Genomic DNA, 22,674 nt, shown 5'->3' on the forward strand with positions numbered 1-22,674 from the left:
TCTCCCACATTGCAGGCAAACGCTTTAACCTCTGAGCCAACAGGGAAGCCCATATTAAAATGATAACAACCATTTAAAATGTATTTATTAATTATCATTTAAAGGAGACTACTATCTTGATTTATGTCTGATTCACTAAAAAGCAGGGATATAGGGACTTCCCTGGTGGTTCAGTGGTTAAGACTCTAAGACTCTGTGCTCCCAATGCAAGGGGCAAGAGTCTGATCTCTGGTCAGGGAACTAAGACCCGGTGTGCCCCACTGCCAAAAAAAAAAAAAAAAGCAGTTATATAAAATGTTAATATTAAAGGCTTGCTTTTATTTCTTCTGGGTTTTCAGTAAGTTGTATAGCCACAGCTTGGATTGTATGTACAGGGTGACTATGCAAGACACTGAATCAGTTTATTCAAGAGAATTTCATGTGGTTTAAAAAGCTTTCAACAAAGCAATTCCTTTAATTGCAAATGGGAGAGAAAAGAAATGAAGCTCAAATTAGTTTACTGTTTTTAATTGTATTCTCTGATTTTATATTATTTGTATATATTTTTTAAAATACTGAATCATTCATTTTACTATAGAAAGAAAAGACATCTTATCGAGTGACTTATACTATTAGTTACTGAGCGCAGGCTGAATAACTAAACTTGCTATTCTGTTTCTGCAGGGCCCTGTGATATTCCCAGAGGAAAGGCCAGTCTCTACTAAAGAATATGATTAGGAACAACTAGGAATTACTTATTAGTAACAGATATAACAGGACATTATTTAGAAGCTTAAAATAATGTTTTCCTTGTTTCTCTTTGCTATTTCATTTGATTTGGGTTTGTCTCCAATCGGAACTCTACTCTTCGGATTTTCTGCTTTTTTCCTCAACTTTCTTATGCTCTTGACTCCTTTTGCTTCCCTATGAGGGAGCTTATTGGTCAAATCTTCATGTCTTTTCTCATTTTCTCCAAATGCTCAGTTATCTCTGATTTCTCAGCCACAAACATCAACCCCTGTCTGGTGTTTCCAACACCTGTTGTATCTTCAAGATCCAGAATAAGACAAAAAAATAAAACATGTATACACCAAAAAAAAAAAGAGAAAGAAACAAGATATCCGTAACTCCTCAAAATTCAGCTGGGAATAAGTCTATGTAGTAGAGGGGGAGCATTCATCTCTCTCTCTCTCATACATCCCCCTTTATCATTACCAGAATACTAGAGTACAAGAAATCTGGAGTGGGTTGCCATCCCCTTCTCCAGGGGATCTTCCTGACCCGGGGATTGAACCCAGGTCTACTGTATCACAGGCAGTGCATAGAGACCTGGGTTCAATCCCTGGGTTGGGAAGATCCCCTGGAGAAGGGCATAGCAACCCACTTCAGTATTCTTGCCTGGAGAATCTTATGGACAGAGGAGCCTGGTGGGCTACTGTCCATAGAGTTGCAGAGAGTCGGACATGACTAAGTGACTAACACTACTACCACTATAGTGATTCTTGTGACTCCGAGTCATAATCATGCGTTTGATCGACTTTTTTATCTGAATGAGCTTAAGTGGAAGTTTGCAGTCTTCAGTGAAATATAATCTTTTCTCATCTAAATGATTAATCTGGGTATGTTTTAACCATGTCCAATAAGAAAGAATATCTGCTCAACCTTTCCTCAAAATCCATTGCTTCCTCTAGAATACCTAACACATATGCATGCATGCAAAGTCGCTTCAGCTGTGTCCAATTCTGGGTGTTCCGAAGGGCTGCAGACTGCCAGGCTCCTCTGTCCATGGGACTCTCCAGGCAAGAATACATGGCAACCCACTCTAGCTCAACCCAGGGAACAAACCCCAGTCTTCTACATCTAACCTGCACTGGCAGGCAGGTTCTTTACCACCAGTGCCACTGGGGAAGCTCAGGATCTCTAACATGATCTAACACTATCTTTGGAGTAAAGAAAACAGAGAACAAATCATGACTGCACCATTTCAAGCCCCACCACGAATTTCCTAAATTTCTCTCCAATAAGACTTCATCACTCTACTAGGGGAACATGATAAGACATGGCCTTTTAAAACTCATTGAGAGAGTTGCTACAAGTGGGTTATCACTGTTACATTTTATATTGTTAAATGTTATATATACATATATATATGTTATATATCTTATATGTTTAATTTATATGTTGTTACATTATACATTACATATAATTACAGATAATATTACATATTGGGCTTCCCTGGTGGCTCAGATGGTAAAGAATCTGTCTGGAATGCAGGAGACCTGGGCTTGATCCCTGGGTCAGGAAGATCTTCTGGAGAAGGTAATGGCTACCCATTCTGGTATTACATATATTTTTATCATGCTGTGAAGCACTTAACACTGAACTGCTATTAGTGTCCTTCACTAAATTCTATATTTTGGCAAATATTTTCTATATTACGACAAACGTGTGTTTCTATTGTCCCTTTAGTACCCACATGCAGTATGGAAGTAACAGGTGTGCACTGAGTCAGAGAAAGAACATTTACACTTGTATGTGTGCACTCAGGAGTCTCAGAAGAACTATTTTTCTTTTGTTTTTAATTCCTTGAACTTGAACCAAATGGCAACTCACATGTCTCTCTCTGCACTGGCTGCTGGGATACTTCGATTCAAACATGTAGCCTGGCCCTCAAACTTTATTTTTGGAACCAGTCTCTCTTGTTTCATCAATCTTTTTCCTGATATACCCACTCACTTTTTAATTTTAAGAATTTTTTAATTAAAGACTATTAGAATAGCAAATATGTGTTCGGGAATTTAGAACAAACAAAAGACAAACATATAAACTGTTAACAGCATTGAAAGCAAAAGCTTCATGTTATCAGTCCTGCTGTATTTAATTGTGAAGTGAGATATTTGGTCTTTCAAACAGTAACTCAAATATGAGAGCTCAGAAAATATTAATATTCTCACAAACCTCTTTCATATTCTATATTTCCTGATTTATTAAAAACAGTAACAGTATTTCAACAGCAATAAGAAATACTAGCTTCTGGCTTCCACATGTTCTGTGTGTCCTATCTTCTGGCTATTTTAAGGAAAAATGCCAAATTTCCACCAGTGACTAAAGGAGCTTTTGAAGCTTTCAATAAAAATCCACACCTTGAATACTGCATAGTTGCAGGACCAGTTCTGTATGTCGATACCATGTGTGGGCTACACATAAAGTACAAGGTTATTCATGCAAAATGACCCTAAAAGTCTGTTAGAAAAGGTTTCCAAAGAAAGCTTCATATTCCTTTAAAGTCCTTTCAAAAAAATATTCTTAGCTGCATTAGCCTGAAATGATTATGTAGAGAAAAAAATCATAATTTCATAAAATGAAAGCTTTAATCATATCAAAGTTCCCCACTTTGCTTATCTCACTGCCCCTCTTTATTATTTTATTACAAAGAACATTTGCTATTCCATGAATACAGCTATGATCAATAGGTTCCAATTAGGAAGATCAGCTGCATTTTCTGGTTACTGAAAAAGATGAGAATTTGTTCTGTTAGCTTATTCTGTAACTTTCATGAAAGAAAGAAACACACATTACCACAGACTTCTAAAAAAAGTTAATAGTATATTCTTAGAATACTCCTATGGAAGAGAACTTTGGCTATGAGCATCTCAGACTATGAATAACCTATAACAATCGAATAATAATTCTAAGCTGGAAAGTACTATGAAGTAATCCAAATATCCATCCTTCTAACTCAAAGAGTCCTAACATTCAAGCAGATGCAGTTAAAAGGGAACAAAGATTTCCACTGGCAGTCTGCAACCTCTTATTTTTCCACAAATCAAGGCAAGCCCCTAAATCAATATCTGAGACCAAAGGTGGAGGACTTTGTTCTGAGAGACAAACAACAAAGCATCTAAACTGCTCATTGCTTTTACTGAGGCTCCACCCCAATAGCTCCCATAGGTAAGCTCCAAATTTAAGCCACAATAAAGAAAAATGTCAAGTGGAAACAATCATAAATTGTGGGTCAATCCCAATGACCACAAATTAATGGCTACCCACACACAACCATGGGAAATGCAAATCATATTAAAAAAGAAGAGAGCTGTATGATTTCTTCATGAGTCTCAGAATTTCTAATAAGTTCTTAATGTTAGTTTTCATACTTCTGTAAAAGAGGCAGAATTAATACATTCCATTCATTTTTATCCAGTGTCTTTAATGAATTTAACAACAGCAGTTGCATTACTTGGGTATGTGATCTTGAATTAAAGTTCAGTAAGTCTGTAAAGTGCTTTTAAAGAGCAAGAAAATGTTTCACAAGTTCTCCAAAAAAATCTATATCTATCACATCAGATTTAATTAAAATAAACCGAAGGTGGGAGAGTCTAGAGTTAAAGTGGGTAAGATGGAGGTGGAGTTCAGGCCATTGTTTTAATCCAAATTCTCACAAAGATATGGACAACAAAAAAACAAAGGAAAAAAAACAGAGTAGGACAATCTATTAAGAGTTGCAGGCACTCTCAGTCGGCTTATATCAAGCTGAAAGTATAATTAAATTTACACCTCTGAATGATCTGTAATTTATCACCAGGAATGCCTGAATTAATTCTGTAACCCTGCATTTCCAGACAATGAATTTAGTGTGTGGAACTACTGATCCCTTCATTATTTTCTGATAAGCAAAGGGAGAAGAAGAAAGCTGAAATCTACAGGCTCAGAGACATGTTGCTGCTGCTGCTGCTAAGTCACTTCAGTCGTGTCCAACTCTGTGCGACCCCATAGACGGCAGCCCACCAGGCTCCCCTGTCCCTGGGATCCTCCAGGCAAGAACACTGGAGTGGGTTGCCATTTCCTTCTCCAAAGCATGAAAGCGAAAAGTGAAAGTGAAGTTACTCAGTTGTGTCGACTCTTAGGGACCCCATGGACTGCAGCCTACCAGGCTCCTCCTCCATGGGATTTTCCAGGCAGGAGTACTGGAGTGGGGTGCCATTGCCTTCTCCACAGAGACATGTTAGAACTCTCAAAAGGGTAGAAACTAATGGAAAATTAGTGTTATGGAAAAATGGAAGGGTTCTGTTTATTGAACACCTACTATGTCCCAAATACTTTCCCAGATCCTGTATTTAATCACATTTGAATTCTCACAGCCATGTGAAGAAGGTTTACTAACACTACGCTTCCAGGGTGGACACTGAGTCTCAAAGCGTATCATCTGTGGCAGAAGTGAAACTGGAACCAGATTCATCTGACTCCAAAGTTCCTTGCCTTCTTCTCTGTTATGCTGTGGGAATGAACTGAGAGTTTTACCCCTTGGTCTGTGTTTAGTGGCATCAGAAGGACTAACTGAAAAACTAAACTTCTGGAAATATATTTATTTTTCCTGAACATATTTGTCTTTATTTATTCACCCTTTCATCTTTTTTTCAATGGAATTTGTTAAGCTGCTTTTATTTTCCTCAATTATTAGGAACATTTCTGGCCAAAATAACAAGCAGCTGGGGCAACGTGTATCTACAGCTTTAAATTATTGAAAGAACTACATGGAAAGAATACAAAATGATAGAAATATTTTTGAATAGGCCCCCCAAACAAAGGGTGCAAGTTATACGCTATAAATGTCTTTTGGAATGACAGGACATTTCCTGTTAAAATAGCTCCACAAATTTCTCAATACATCATGAAAATAGTAGTAAAACATAGAAGGCATTTACTAGCTGGAGTAACCCAAGCCTAACAGTTTATAACCACAGACTAGCCAATGAATAGTCCAGTAATTTGTTACCTGACATGGGGTAGAGGCAGTGACTGATCTTGTAAGAACAGGACTTCCAAGCTTGGCCACTGCAGGTGGTTGATGTGGCCCAAAATAAATAAATGATCCTGCAAAAACAAACATAAAGTCATGTGGACGAAAGTTCTCTTGTACATTTGGTGGTTCTTTGCTCTAATAGCTCAACCATGCATACATATTCAACTATCAATCAGATAAAGAAAATTACATTTTTACTTCTTTACCATTACGTTCCATAGATAACCATTAATTGCTTTCATATGGATAACATTAAATATTTGAAATAAAATCTCATTGATGAAAAATAAGCTCTTGATCTAAATTCTATCAATGAACATGTTTTATTGGCTTAACTCAAGTCTCGGTTTGAAATTAAATGAAGCTTGTAAGTTTACAATTAGATATTCAGCATGCCCTTAGAAAATTCCTAGGAGATCTTTACTTGTAAATTTCTTCTGGATGTACTAAAAGATGAGAGCCTATAGAATGAGCTTGGTTTCTCCTGGGGCTTTCATGTTTGTCATTGTTGTCTGTGCTAGAGGGAATGAAAGCTTAATTAAAGATGTAATCTGAGTGTTAACAAAATAACTGCTTTTAGATTTTAACAACAATGGAAGTGCTAATGGCAAATGTACAGGGGGGATAACATCTCTTAGCAGCTCGAAAGATCACATATTCAGAAGAGTAGTCAGGGTAGCTTCCCTGAATAATGAAAATTTACAAGGTAGTCTATGCTGCACAATTGTCAAGGTCTGATCCTGCCCTTTGATAATCACAAAGTGATGGGCAACCTGTAAAGACAACTATTTTGATGAAATAAAACACATTCAGAAGGAAATTTTCTTAGCCAGATCAGCACTGACTGCACAGAATGAAAAGGATTTCACAATTAAATGTGTTACAGGTACCACCACATGTTTAACCAGACTACCATGGCTGCAAGTCAGCAGTGCAGTCTCTGAGTGAGAAAAACAGAACCCATTTTCTATGGGCCTTAAATCCAAATCCAATTGGGAAGGATAATGCCTGCTGTTCCCAACTCCAGACTACGAGTAATAGAAAGAGTATATGAGTTCACTAAATTCTCTATTTCACCTTTAAAAGAGCAGGAAAAGATGACTTTGAAAAATTATTCCCCCTTAAAAATCCTCAGGTTCAAGTAAAAATCAACTGAATATTGCCAAAAGACTAATAAAAATTCTAAACATTAACAATATTCAAAGATCTTACTCCTCTGGTCATTTAAAACAATATGGACAATTTTAAACAAGCAGTTAATGAAGGATGAAACATATAAACACTAAAACTCCAAAATCTAAAAGAAGCAAAAGGTTTGAACAAGTTGATTATCCCACAAAATTAACTGGAAAAGTGATAGGAAAACAATCTACCAGGGTGTATGGTCCCACCGTTTATTTTATTTAATTTTTAAAGAATAAATATTTGCACATTACTTGCATATATCATAGGTTTTAGAAAAACATGAACAGTTCCTTGACTCATTTTATGATGCCAGATATCTCTAATGTTAAGAATGATAAAAAGAGAATTAAACTACAGCTCAATATCACTCATGATCATAGACACAAAACTCCAATTAAAATGTCTCAACTGCATTTGCAATTCTTAAAAAAAAAATGCTGTGCCCCGATCAATGAGATTTCCAAGAATAGAAGTTTGGTTTAACAGTCTTATCAACATAGTCAATAAGATCAAGTGAAGTGAAGTGAAGTCACTCAGTCGTGTCCAACTCTTTGTGACCCCATGGACTGTAGCCTACCAGGCTCCTCTGTCCATGGGATTTTCCAGGCAATTGTACTGGAGTGGGTTGCCATTTCCTTCTCCAGGGGATCTTCCCGACCCAGGGATCGAACCCGAGCCTCCTGCATTGTAGACAGATGCTTTACCGTCTGAGCCACCAGGGAAGTCCAATAAGATCAAAGTAAAGAGTAAAATAATAGAGTCAAAGTGAAAGTGAACGTGAAAGTCGCTCAGTCATGTCCAACTCTGTAACCCATGACTGTAGTTGGCCAGGCTCCTCCATCCATGGGATTTTCCAGGCAAGAATACTGGACTGAGTTGCCATTTCCTTCTCCAGAGGATCTTCCTGACTCAGGGATCAAACCTGGGTCTCCTGCATTACAGGCAGACTCTTTACCATCTGAGCCACCAGGGAATCCCTTATAAACAAATATTGAAAAGACTGTGAAAAATAGTCATTCATTCCCAATAACCTCAATAAAATGTTAAAAAGAAACAATAAAGATTAAAGATCTACCTCAAAATAAATAATGTCTTGAATGGCCAACTACAAAATTAATTATAATGAGAAACTACCTAGAAAATTCTGTCACCATTACTAATTAGAGGAAATATTAGTAAGATAATATTACTTATCTTAGACTAAAATTATCTCATAGGTCTAGCAAATGTGCACATCAAGAAAATAAAATTTCTAGTAAATACAACAGAAAAGTAGAGATAGCATTCCATGTGTATTGCCAATAATGTAATTGTAAAATCAGAAACCCCAACAGATTCTCTTTTAATAAAGACGGGTATCAATAAGAGAATTTACTCCAGTACTCTTGCCTGGCAAATCCCAGGGACAGGGTAGCCTGGTGGGCTGCCGTATATGGGGTCACACAGAGTCGGACACGACTGAAGTGACTTAGCAGCAGCAGCAGCAGCAAGGTAAATTCAAACAGCGAAATACTTCTAAGTTATTTTATTTATTTTAGCAATAAGACACTGAATATAGAATGATAAGAAATATTCTACTCACAGTTAACAATGATAATACAAGATATGTAGGAATAAATTTAACAAGAAAAGGACAGGACTTGTATGAAGATCATAAAACTCCATGAAAAACTATAAGACTTCTGATTAAGTGAAAAGAGAGAACATTTTTTAGATGAAAAGATAATATTATGAAAATATTACATTAGTGAAAACTGATGTGGAAGCTAAATGCCATCTAGAGAACGTTTTAACCAGATCTTGAAAAACAGACAGTATTGACAAAATTTATATACGCAGGTAGAGCCTAAAGAGAATGAACTCTGACCCCAGGCCCATATACTTCCAGAAATATATCTCTGGATTTATTTTCTTACAAGTCTGCACCACAGAATGCTCTGAGTTAAGAGACCTATGGAATTATAGCATACCAAAGAGACTGTTCCTGTTCATCTTAACTGTTCATCATAAAACTATTCTTGTAAAATTCTTGTAACCCCAGAGGGACTAGCTGACCAGCACAGTATAAAAATAAAGAATGGAGGGGTCAGCCTCCCCAGGCTACACTGTGCAGGCCAGCCTCAACCTCACTTTTTGCAAAGGATGCACCCGTTTTAATGCAATATGGCCCAGAAAGGATTCCTTAGACGCTGTGAGAACATTAGAAAATAAACCTTATAATGAATTTAGGTAAAATTATCACAAATATACCATTATGCAGGAAGAAATCATAAATAAAACCAGTCGAAAGAAGTTCGCATCAGGAATACAAGGGTGGTTTAATATTTGAAAAAAATCATTCCTTTTATTAGAAACAAAAAAAGATAATATCACAATGATGATTATCACAATATGTTCTGAAAAGCATACACCCAGCTTTAACAGATTTATATATATACATATACATACACACACACACACATATACATAAACTTTAACACTACAAATAGAAACATCTTTATCTGATACAAAACAACCTTCTAGTAACTATAGTATTCAAGGCTGAATTATTGACAGTTTTTCCCCTCAAGAGGAATAAGACAAGTACAGCAGCTATCACCAGCTGTAGTCAACATTTTTCCAGAGGTCCTTGTCAGAGCAATAAAACTGAAGATATAGAGTTTAAGATGTAGAAAGAAGGAAATAAAATTGTGAATCTTTGAAGACAAAATAATTATGAGCCCATAATTTATAAATTCTTAACTATAATTTTAAAATAAGCAAGGTCATTGAATACAAGGTCAATATTTTAAAATATAACTACATTTATATATACAGCAACAACTCCAAAAATTAAGTTTTTAAAATGTGACATTAAAAAAAAAATAAATTAAAAAAAAAATAAAATGTGACATTTACGATAGCTGCAAAAAATTTAAAAACCTAAGGAAATATTAGCAAAATATTTTTAAAATCTATACATTGAAGCTTCAAATATAGAGAAATTAAAGATCGAAATAAATGGAAAAAATTAGAAACATTTGAAAAGATCATCTTTCCATGAAATACAAATCAAGGTTACATATGAGAAATCATTTTTTACACATAAATTTTTTTTAATTACGAGAATAGCATGTCTATTGATGGTAGACAAATAGAAAACAGTACTCCTTTTGCTGCTGGAATTTTAAGTATTAAAATTTTGAAAGAAAGTACATTTCTGTAAAAAATAGGCGTATCACTGTTAGTTATTTACTGCAGAGAATTAAAGATCCCCATATAAGAAAATGCATACCAGTATAGATTTTGCAGCATTGTCATAATATTTTTATCCAATAAGAGGATGGCTAGATATATTACAGCATGCCCAGACCAAATAAATTAAGCAAATTAACAAAAGGAATTAGGCTTTTTTCTGTTTTAAGGCAAGGTTGAATATCAGGCATCAGATTTAGTCTTCTATCTCACACTAGCAAAGAAATCAAAACATTATATAATGGTTTTCAAATGTAGGACAATGGGAATGTAGAATCACAATGATCTCTGAGAGAAGAAACAAACGAACCAAGCTGCACAATTTTCCCAGCTTGCTACCTAAACCCAGTTTCCAACTGCCAATCAGGGAGGAGGAAGCCAGCAGTCTGGTGGTCTTCTCAAGTTGAAAAGACTGCAGTCTGGGGAGACACAAGCGGCCATAGTTCATGAAACAGAGTTCCAGGAAAAGGAGAGCTGCAAAGAGAGCGCCCTCCGGAGATCTCCAGGGAGTTCCCTCCAAATCTCCACCTGAGTACTGAGCAGGGCAGGGGCATAAGGTAACCACCTGAGGCTGGAGGAAAACCTTCTAAAAGGAGCAGCTGAAACACTGTCCCGAGGCCATAAAGGGCCAGCAACAGAAGGGTCTTTTTACTAACCAGAGTGGGAACGTTAATTATACATAGGAAGTGGACAGAGGGCTCAACTCTAATGAAAATTTATGTCCAGACAAAACCCGTAGGCAAATTGTATGCTCATAATCACCAAAATGTAGGAACAACTCAAATATCTTTCCACTGGTATACACCCAGGTCTAATATATGGTATGTACTTAACTGGTTTAAGAAAACATTATATAAGCTTGGAGGAAATGTACTAGTAATAAATGTAGTTTCAATAATTAATAGTCTCCTTCCTATTTTAAACTTAAAATTTAATCCAATCTGCCACAGAATCTGAAGGGTAAAATAAGACTACTGTTAAATAATAAGCTGAGTTTATAGTTTTAGACAACAGATGGGATGAATAGCTAGTCTCCCTCTCTGTCCCCTAACATCCTCCCCCACTAACCCCAATTTCCAATGGCTAAAAACACAGTCAACACTATTAGTTTTGGTGTACTTCTTTGGAAATCTCAAAAGAGAAAGAGATATAATGTCTAGTGGAGGTTATGCAAGCTTTAAGAGGATCTATGGCACAGCTGTGTTATTATAAAGTTAGTATGAAACTAATGTACCTTTGCAATTCATCAAACAAAACAAAAACAGAACAAAACCCATCTCTTTTCCTTGGAGTTTTACAGCCCATCAGTGGAATGCTATATATAGTTATGGTTGCTCTATTTTAAGGGGATATGTAAAAATTGTACTGCTGGTTAAAATAAAAGGATATACAGGGAAGAAGTAAGACTGTTACAAAGAAGCTTTAAGGGTAATTAAGCTGTATAAGAGTATCTGCAATTTATTTTCGAGCCAGTGATAAATCTCCATTCTCTTTTCCTAGAAAAAGGATTAAACTATTCTGTTTTGCAAAACTTGGATTGCTCCAAAAAGAAGGCAAGCCTACTGTACATGATTCATGACAATGAGAGAAAATTATCAGAAGGCTTTTCCCCTCTTCATGCCTTCAATCCCACCTTTTAAAAGGTGTAACAAAATGTTTTGTTATTAAATTAATGCTCCTTTCAGGAAACTCAACCATAAATTATGAAGTTGATTAGAAGAAATGAAAGCAAGGCAAACCAGAGTTCCACTTATACAGTCTACAGTGGGAAGTGAAAATGCACAGAATCATCATTCCACAACAGGGAGAAAAAAAAATTTTTTTTAAGAAAAGAGGAAAATATCCTACCATGATTTGTGTTTGTTGGGTGCTCAGCATCAGGAAGGTGGTGGTCTGCACTGGGCAACACTTTCACGAATTCCCAGTGTGAATCTTCTGTGAGAAATGGCTCCCAGCCGCAGAAACCAGACTCAAAGTCACACCTGAGATGACTGGCTGTTATGGAGAGAAAGGAAAACAAGTGAGAAGAATAAAGGGGGAGCAAGCAGGGAAACATTGACTCTAGCATAGCCAATCAACTGTGGTGGTCAGAACCACCACTCTACTTTGTAAAGAATGCCTTCTGATCATCAGAGTCGTTTTGATTTTTCCAGCCTCACAAAGTTCTCCACGTGCTGCGTGAAGCACCGTCCTTCTCCACTCGTCTATCTACACCTGGCACACTTCTTCCAGGTTGGCCATCTCTATTGCATTTAATAACACAAGGTAAAACTCTGCAGCTTTTCAGAGTAACCAATTCAACTGCCAAGATGAAAAAGATTCACCTGCTGGGATGGTTAAAAGGATGGAATTTAAATTAAATCTGGACACCTGAAGAGCCTGAGGTCAGCACCTTAGAATTCAATCTATTATGTTAGTTTAACAGTTTCTCTGAAAAAAAAGAAAAGAAAAAATTCCCCAGCCACTTTGGATTGCAGGTAAATTAGATATTTTTGAACTTCGCTTTTTTCCTTCCTCTTAATACACAACTACAAAGTTGAAAAATACTTAAGTTCCTACATTTATCACAAGATAATGAGTTCTAAAGAAAGTCAGGATTTAGAGTAAGCTTCCTAAACACTATTCATAGCTTTGTCACCAAATTTGTGAGGGAAAAAAACAGCAAGTTTCAGTGGACTGGGTAACACACTAGAAATTCTAACACCTTGATTTGTGCTTTCAAGAAATTATAAAGCTTCCCTATCCTAAAATAAGAATTATAGTATCAGCCTATATTAGATAGTGGTTTGGGGGGAAATTCTATGCAATTAATTTAAAACATATTTGCAAGTATTCCTCTTTATGCAGAGGCATTTTCATAACAGAAAGAAGGATAAAATAATTCTTGGTCTTGGTCAGAAAACACCTAAAGTTTTAACAACTCCCCCAGATCACAATTCCATGATCTTTAATAAAATAAGAATAGATGTATTCCCACTGCACTCCAAGTATGTCCCAAGTATTTTGCATATATTACCATCTGTGTTCACAAACACCCTACAAAGCAAGTATAATTAATGGAATATCCAGACTGAGTTGTCTGATACCAAAGGTTACACTTTGAAGCCTCCCTACACCAGGGACTTTGCCTCAATATTTAGAAGACTGCATCACTGCTTGCTCTTAACTGTTATGTTCAATTTTTTTAATGTGATCAATTTTACCAGTATATTGAATAGGCTCACTATATATTAATAATCAAAGGATATTCAAATTTCTATAAAAAGGGATGCCTGGGTCATGACCAGATATTTTATTACTAATATGTCAACTCTTAGAACACTAAAGGATACTTTGCAAATGAGGCCACAAATTTTCTCTCCATGTAAATTCAATGTTTAGTTCTTAGAGCTATGCTTGTTTAGATAGTCATATAATGGGTATATAATGAAAGATTTTTCTCTAAAAGCAAATATTATTTCCCCTTAAATGTATTCTCCAAAAATAAAGACAAGCAAATTAACTATCATATAATAATGGGAAAATGTTGCTCATAACCTAATGGTGAGGAAATGCTGTTCACCCACATAGTACTTAACTGGAAATCTATTATTGCTTCTGGATGTTTTTCTTTTCTCAGCTCTGGTTAGTGTTGCTGGAATTACTGCTATTGATAGCCAGTTATTGCTTCAAGCAGAGCCTCTTCAGTTTTTTGACAGGGTTAAGAACTTACGACCTAACTGTGACTGTCTCCCCCAGCATCCAGAAAATCTTCTGATCTAGTTCTTTGGTCTTCTGTGAACTTCACCACCTGCTAAGCCACCTCCCAGCTCTTCTCAGTCAGAAGAATATACAAATAGACAAGGTTTAAATACATACTTTATCTCCAAAATGTGTTAAGAAGTTCCCAATTCTTGATTGTGAACTTGGTCAAGGAATCCCTCCTCCCCCAACCACAGGCACCCCATCTGGGTTGGCCCAGAAATGTCCCAGTTTATACCCATTGTCCAAGGATAATAATTAATATCTCTCCTCTTTCCTCTCAAGTGCCCTGTTTGGGCAATATATTCAATATAGCCCTATTGGAACAACAAATTACAGGTTAATACACAAAGGAAGCAAGCAAGACCATGCAGAGAACAATTATTGTTATATGCAATGGTATGAAATGGCCATAATACCACTGACTGTGGAAATGGAAAGTACAAAATGATCCAAACATCACCGGCTCTTCCACAGATGTTTCACACCTGTGCCTGTTTCACTCCACTGCAAAAACCGTAAAGAAGATTTCAAGACAAAATAGATTGTATTCATGTTGATTAGAAGAAAAGTTTTAACCATTTCTTTCATTATCTGGATGTTTTATCAGTTAAAATGTTGCACTTTCCACAGAACCCAAAACACTGTCTTTTGAAAAATGAAAATTTTTAAAGTCCATCACCATAAAGATAGATGAAAGCAAAATGATGCAAAGTGAAAGTCGCTCAGTCATGTCTGACTCCTTGCCATGGACTATTCTCCAGGCCAGAATACTGGAGTGGGCAGCCTTTCCCTTCTCCAGGGGATCTTCCCAACCCAGGGAATGAACCCAGGTCTCCCGCATTGCAGGCAGATTCCTTACCAGCTGAAGCACTGGAAAAGCCCAAGAATACTAGAGTGGGTAGCCTATCCTTTCTTCAGAGGATCTTCCTGACCCAGGAAACTAACCGGAGTCTCTTGCATCACAAGCGGATTCTTTACCAGCTGAGCTACCAGGGAAGCAATCACCTCTATAAAATGATGCAATCATCTCTATAACGATCTTAGTGAATTGCTCAGCTGTTTTTTTTGTTTTTTGTTTTCAAACTAATGACATTCACTCCAGTACATGTCAAAGGACTTTCTTAAAGCTAAATATTCTAGAACTTAACTGCACTATAAAATATAAGTCAAATTCCAGTCACCAAAGCCGAAGTTCTTCCATTATTATTTCCCCTACGTAATCCCAAACATTTAAGGTAAAGTTATTATCTGAAGTAAAACCGGGAGGGCTAAACACATGCAGGCAGTTAATAAATGCCTTATGATACCACCATGAGTTAAATGTTAAATATTTATAAAATCTAAAAATTTAACACAAACGGTATTCATACAAGTAGTGGTTTGGATTATCTAGTGACCTGGGTGACCTGCGGCGATGGCCAAGAGGCCAGTGCCTTTGCCCTCAGGACCAAGATCGCTAGGGCAGCGGGTCGTGGGTCCTGCGGCGCCCCTTTCACCATCCGAATGAACGCTGCACCAAGACCTTGCGGCGCGGGTTTACCTGCAAGGGCCGATCGTGGAGGCTGCTAGACCCAGGCAGGGGTTCACCTGCAGCAGGTGGACCCTGAACCATTCTGCTGCTGGGAAATGTTGACACTCGGTGACCCTTAACTGACCTGAGCCAGAGGAAAACCAGGAGGCAGCGGAGGAGGAAGTGGAGTGGGGGGGCCGGGGGGGGGCAGCCTCAGGTGCCCCCCGCTGCCCCTCCCCCGGCACCCCCCTCGCCTCTGCGGCCTGCAGATAGCAGCAGGTACCCTCCAGCACCTAGGCCTCCGGGGCACCTGCATGTGCGGCCCCTCTCGGTTAGGAAGATAAATCTTGGGTCAAGTGTTTTGGCTACAAAAATGTGGGCGGGGGGAGGGGGGTGTGGCAGGGAAAGACAAAGAACACTTGGGAGGTGAAGGATGCGGCACAGGTTTCACAAGTGTATGCAGATGTCGAAAGTAACCCAACTGTATACATTCGTTTTGTGCAGTCCTTGTACATCAATACATCTTAATAGCACTATTTTAAAATTATGTTGTTAGGAATTATAATGATGCTCTTAGGTATTAGTAAAGTACTGGGAGTTTTGTTTTCTATCATGAAAGGCCTTCAATTTGCATTTTAAAACTGTTTTCTCTTACAGTTTTCTCTCCACCTGTTTTCTCTTTTCAGAAAGTGTTTTCGGCCTCCATTTTGGAAGCCTTTTAGGCACGGTGGTTCTCAAATTTTAAACCATGCAGGTGAAGCATCTGGGGCACTATTAAAATGCAGTGGAGAAGGAAATGGCAACCCACTCCAGTACCCTTGCCTGGAAAATTCCATGTACGGAGGAACTTCAGAGGCTACAGTCCATGGGGTCGCAAAGAGACAGACACAACTGAGAGATTTCTATGGGAATTAAAATGCAGGTTTGGGTTCTGTAAGACTGGGTTGTATCCCAAAGTTCTACGTTTCCAAGGAACTCGCAGATGCTGCTGCTGAGACTACCAGTCAACTGAGTAACACTAACAGTAAGAACAGCAGAACCCATTTTTCCTTTACCATAAGCTACTTTTGAAAAGGTACTGGGCTAGAGGCTCAATCAACTGCATTTGTTTAAATGGTATAAAAATAAGAGGAACTTGGTAAAGAACGTTTGGTAAACTTTCTTGCTAAACCTGGTAAAGAATGTTTACCTGAGTAAACATGCATTTTGCAAAAATCATGCTGACCACAGATACCAACTGATAACATTCATGAGTTAATATTTACTTAGCCTCTGGAATACAGTAAAAAAATCTGATGTATTCAAGCTGTATATATCAGTTCAGTTCACAGCTGTAACTATCAGTTCAGTTGCTCAGCAGTGTCTGACTCTCTAACCGCATGGACTGCAGCATGCCATACTTCCCTCTCCATCACCAACACTCAGAGTGTGCTCAAGCTCATGTCCATCAAGTCAGTGATGTCATCCAACCATTTCATCCTAGTTGTCCCCTTCTCCTCCAACCTTCAATCTTTCCCAGAATCAGGGTCTTTTCCAATGAGTCAGTTCTTCACATCAGGTGGCCAAAGTCTTGGAACTTCAGCTTCAGCATCAGTCCTTCCAATGAATACTCAGGCCTAATTTCCTTTTTGACTGGTTTGATCTCCTTGCAGTCCAAGGGACTCTCAAGAGTGGCTCCAACACCACAGTTCAAAAGCATCAATTCTTTGGCACTCAGCTTTCTTCATGGTCCAACTCTTACCTCCATACATGACTACTGGAAAAACCATATCTTTGAATAGATGGACCTTTGTCGGCAAAGTAATGTCTCTGCTTTTTAATATGTTGTCTAGGTTGGTCATAACTTTTCTTCCAAGGAGCAAATGTCTTTTAATTTCATGCCTGCACTCACCATCTGCAGTGATTTTGGAGCCCCCCAAAATAAAGTCTCTTACTGTTTCCATTGTTTCCCCATCTATTTGCCACGAAGTGATGGGACCAGATGCCTTGATCTTCGTTTTCTGAATGTTGAGCTTTAAGCCAACTTTTTCACTTTCCTCTTTTACTTTCATCAAGAGGCTCTTTAGTTCTTTTTTGCTTTCTGCCTTAAGGGTGGTGTCATCTGCATATCTGAGCTTGTTGATATTTCTCCCGGCAATATGAGCTATACTAATCTAGAGATTCACCCTATGCTGACATTTTTAAAAAAGATATAAAAACATTTTTCTTGAGTTTTATGGACCTGAAAATTATATTTATAAAAAAAAATTTGTATAACGAATTCAAATTTATAAAATACAAACTCAAAGTATATTGTACAATGTTTGCAACTGGCTTAAAATGTCAAAGGGAAGCCTCTTATTTTGCAATAACATATATATACATGTGTTTATATACTTTATATAGGGGATATGACATAAGAATGTAGCCATGTTACATACTACAAAACATATATAAATATATACACTTTGATATCGACATGATTATTTCATGTACTTATTTGTATAATCATTTTTGCTTGGAGAAACTTATTTATATAGTAATGGAATTGTTAGAATTGATACAGTGCTACACTATTTTATGCACTATAGTATTTGACATGTTTTGCATATTACACATGGGTGGCAATGGCAACCCACTCCAGTACTCTTGCCTGGAAAATCCCATGGATGGAGGAGCCTGGTGGGCTACAGTCCATGGGGTCGCTAAGAGTCGGACACGACTGAGCAACTTCACTTTCCTTTTCACTCTCATGCATTGGAGAAGGAAATGGCAACCCACTCCAGTGTTCTTGCCTGGAGAATCCCAGGGAAGGGGAGCCTGGTGGGCTGCCATCTATGGGGTCGCACAGAGTCGGACACAACTGAAGCAACTTAGGAGCAGCAGCACATGTTAAATACTTTAGTGCAGAAAACAGTGTGACATTAAAACATTTATATAGATTCTAGTAATTCCATTACTATACAATAATTTCCTCCAAGCAAAAATGATTATATAAATATGTACATGAAATACTCATGCTGACACCAAACTATATGGATGTTTTGTAATATGTAACATGGCTACCTTTTTATGTCATATCTCCTATATAAAGTTGATCTAAATCAAGCAAGCACGCCAGGTGTTCTTTGACTATTTGACTAAATGAGCTTACATTATTTGGAAAATTTAGCTGACTATGAAGTAAAACTACTTTTTGATAAGGACAGAGATCTGTCCCTGAATTCACACAAAGGAAACAGCAAAATGGTATCAAGATATAATCTATGCGGAAAACGCCAGATAAGTAGTCAATAACACTTCCAATAAAGAGATATGGGAAAGTATGTCCACAATCAAATGCTAAAGTATCTACTAATATTCTAGATGAAATTCAATGAAGAAAACCACTTAAAAGGATAGCATAAAGAATCCTTGAATTGCGGGGAAAGAAAGAAGAAAAGCTATTAAGTTTCAATATGTGGAAATGAAAAGACAAGAAATATATTTACTCTCAATTATTGAAAGTGAGAATAATAAACCATTAGAAAGGTGAATTTGTCACAAGAAATGAACCAAATTGTCTGTAAAAACAACTTTTTAATGAAGCAAAAAGAGGAAAGTGACAGTCGCACTAGAGAAAATGAAATGCCTCATTTCTAATGAAAAAAAAGGGCACAAAAAAAATCCATGGAGATCATATCAGTAAGGAGATTATTTTACTTAAATTTATGGTTAAAACCAAGTGTCTTGGGAATAGACTGAACTGCTATTTACAAAGATGCATAGAGTTTCTTCGTTGCTTTCTCTTCTCTTTTCTACATCTTTGTCCATTACTCTCAGTAAAATCCTTACTTACCAATCAGCAGAAGCATATTGTAAAAGCTTTTCATTAAAAAGGTGATATTCATCTTGTTATAACATTTTTCTGTTGCTCAATAAAATATATCACTAAAATAAAGCACTGCAGCAAAAATAAATGTAAAGTTTTTAATAATTAAGAAACCCTCCTGTTTGTGATATAAAAATTGGATGCATTTAGTTGTATTCATTGTTTCTAAAAAGACAAGTATTTTAGTTGCTAAGTTACCTCATATGAATGGAAACCATGATGTAAGTTGAAATTAAATTGTTTCCTTTCTGATATAAATAGGTTTGAATAGTAATAGAATTTCTTATCATTACTCTTATCAAAGACTTCATAAAAGCTCTGAAATAAAGGAGTTGGGCCTTTTTGCCTAGTCATGAATACCAACCATGGCTGATTTCTACATCATCATGGCTATCTGGAAGGTAATGACAGCCCTCCTTCTCTTTCTCCTTGCCCCACAGCTTTCTACATAATTGGTCAGAATGGAAAAAAATCTTTCATTTAAAAAAGGTTATTAACCCATAGTAAATTTGTATTTAAGAGAAGAATACAAATAGGTTCCCTTTCCCATCCATTTTCCTCTTACTCAAAATACACACATCTCACTCAACATCACAACTATTCATTTGTTGAACAAATAGATTCTGAGAGTGAGCAAAAAGCACCAAAACATTAAGTTAGCATAGAGATGTCCACACGGAATAGTACTAATGGCATCAAAGTGAGAACATACATTCATCTTACTTCATACATACTAACTTCACCTTGCTCAAGATAAAGACTCTTTTAAATTCAACCAGTATCATGAATGTGAGCGTAGGAGTGAGTCAACCATTGATTTACTTACAGCAAGTTGTCGGGTCCTCATCACTCTTATCAGAACAGTCCTGCCAAGAGTCACAGACCAATTCTCGAGCAATGCACTGGCCGCTGGCACAGGTGAATTCATCTGCAGAGCAAAGTTGTCCAGACTGGGCCTGGGCACAGGCGTAGACCCACAGGTCATCAAGCCCAATAAAACCTTTGTGGCTCAAAATAGTCCCTTCAAAAATAATCTTCAAGGAAGCACAGAGAACAATTTGTGACCTTAAAAATCTCTTCAAAAAGACTCCAAAAATAATACTGGAGATTCAAGAATTATTCAGAAAAATGCCTTTTTAAAGATAAAGCAAATACAATTAAGAAGCAAATACAACTAAGAATAAAGTTCCCATTTGATAAGCTTGACTCACATGCATCAGATTGATGGGCACATTAGAGCCACTGAGGTGTCTAAGAAACCACCCATGATCTGATGATCTGATCTGAGAAATCACCCATGATCATGATCCCATTAATCACCAACAATGTCCCTGACTGCAAACTTACTTGGTCATCATTTTCACAGCCCACTGACTTTAATAGTCAAGGAAAAGAATAAGTGTTGTTGCTATGTATATAACAAGGGTTATTAGATGCACTTGGTTTTTTAACTATTGAAATTAGGTACTAGAAGGTAGGAAGTGAAACGTCAGGCAGATAAAAAGGGATGCAATAGAATAGGAAAACATTTAAAAGAATAAATTTTAAAATCTATTAATCCTTATAAAAGAATTGCTCTAGCAATCAAATAAGTGCTAATTAAAGGAAATGAATTTATTTTAACTGAATTGCAAGCTTTCTAAAGTTATAAACTACTAGCAAGTTGAAACAACCATACGTTGCTATTCTAGTGTAAGATAATGTGAAAGTATTAATATCCCTTGAAGTTTTAACAAGAGCAATTATTAGGTAACACCAAGAGTGCAAGAGAAATTAAAAACTGTATAGCAGATGCCTTATTCTCTGCCATCCAATATGGTAGTCACTAGCTGCTGCTGCTGCTGCTGATGCGAAGTTGCTTCAGTCGTGTCCGACTCTGTGCGACCCCATGGACTGCAGCCTATTAGGCTCCTCCGTCCATGGGATCTTCCAGGCGAGAGTACTGGAGTGGGTTGCCATTGCCTTCTCCAGTCACTAGCTACATAGGGCTATATCAATTTACATGAACTAAAATTAAGTTAAAATTCAGTTCCACATTTTAATAGTTACATTTCAAGAATTCAATAACCACATGTGGCTACTGGCTACCATACTGGAGAACACAGATAAAATTGCCATTAACACGGAAAGTTCTGATGATTAGCACTGAACTAGATATTGGGTTTGGTTTGGTTTTCATGGAATACAACAAAAGTATTTCTATTTTTTTGAAGTATAGTTAATTTATAAGATTGTGTTTCAGATGTACAGCTTAGTAATTCAGGGGGTATTTTTTTTTTTTGCATCGATATTGTTAATATGTAAATAAGATTCTAGGAACAAAGACTGATTCCTTTTAGTCTCTTCCAGCTTCAAATGTCTGAGAAATTTTCTTTTCAAAAACATGAGCAATATATATCTAAGAATTACTTAAAATCAAGTTTGCATAAGTATTTAACAATTTATAAAATAGTATCAAGATGTTAACTCAATGGGCTATGATATAAACCTCAACTTCTGAGATTGCTACAAAAATGCTGTGATTCTTAAGTTCCAAATTCAGCTGCAAATTGGATTTTAAAAATCTGCATAGTCACAGTTCATATCATTTGGGTCCTCCTTTTAATACCTAGAAAAATGTATGAGTGTGATATTACCTTAAAGGAATGAAATTGGTTTCATAAGCCACATATACATTCAGCCTCATTATTTTACACTTACACTCCAGTATAAATGTATTTATGTGTTCTTTATATAACACAAATGAATGGAACCTTAAAGTACTGTACTTTAAAAATAAAAATCTAAACAGCAGTTAATAATACCAGAATTTCAATATCAATCTGACATTACTACACATTGCAATATTGCCATGATATTAGAAAAGAAATGACACTCAATATGAAAGTTTTCAAATGTTACCAGATATTTTTCTGCACAATCTCAACTCTATATACAACACAAAACCCAAGTTAATAATTTTAAGAGATAGCATTCCCACTGAGCATATGTATATTTCAGATGCATCTTTGGACAGATAGAGTTACCCATGCATCATAAAGTTGTGAATTTCTGCATTCAAAATATTTGCATATACTCTCTTGATTTTTCAGTACCGGTTTATTGTTTATCTGCTTCAAATGCAACTGGCTTCCTTGGTTGTACTGCACAGTGTTTGGGGATGCTAGGGAGGGAGCCCATGGAGAACGAGGATGCTTTAAACAAGAGTAGTTAATATTCTCATCATTTCAAAAACTTTTGTTGAGTACTGAATTATATAAATTTGAATGTGTCAATCTTTTGTTTGTGAGTGATCTGTAGCTTCAGTATAAGAACTGTATTATTCTTTCCTAGATTTGATCAATACATTAACTCTGTTAAAATATATATATA

General features: G+C 36.7%; 1 protein-coding gene across 1 annotated transcript in view; it reads right to left on the reverse strand.

The window, feature by feature from the left end:
- MALRD1 (MAM and LDL receptor class A domain containing 1) overlaps nt 1-22,674 on the reverse strand; it is a 585,291-nt gene that overhangs the window by 512,534 nt on the left and 50,083 nt on the right. Inside the window, exons 10-12 of the mRNA XM_040248365.1 lie at nt 20,129-20,336; nt 12,047-12,193; nt 5,753-5,850 (exon numbers count right to left, since the gene is read on the reverse strand). Coding sequence (XP_040104299.1) covers nt 5,753-5,850; nt 12,047-12,193; nt 20,129-20,336 — 453 coding nt within the window. The remainder of the gene's footprint in view (nt 1-5,752; nt 5,851-12,046; nt 12,194-20,128; nt 20,337-22,674) is intronic.

This window comes from Oryx dammah, unplaced genomic scaffold, assembly GCF_014754425.2.
Source record: "Oryx dammah isolate SB20612 unplaced genomic scaffold, SCBI_Odam_1.1 HiC_scaffold_10, whole genome shotgun sequence".
Lineage (NCBI taxonomy): Eukaryota > Metazoa > Chordata > Mammalia > Artiodactyla > Bovidae > Oryx > Oryx dammah.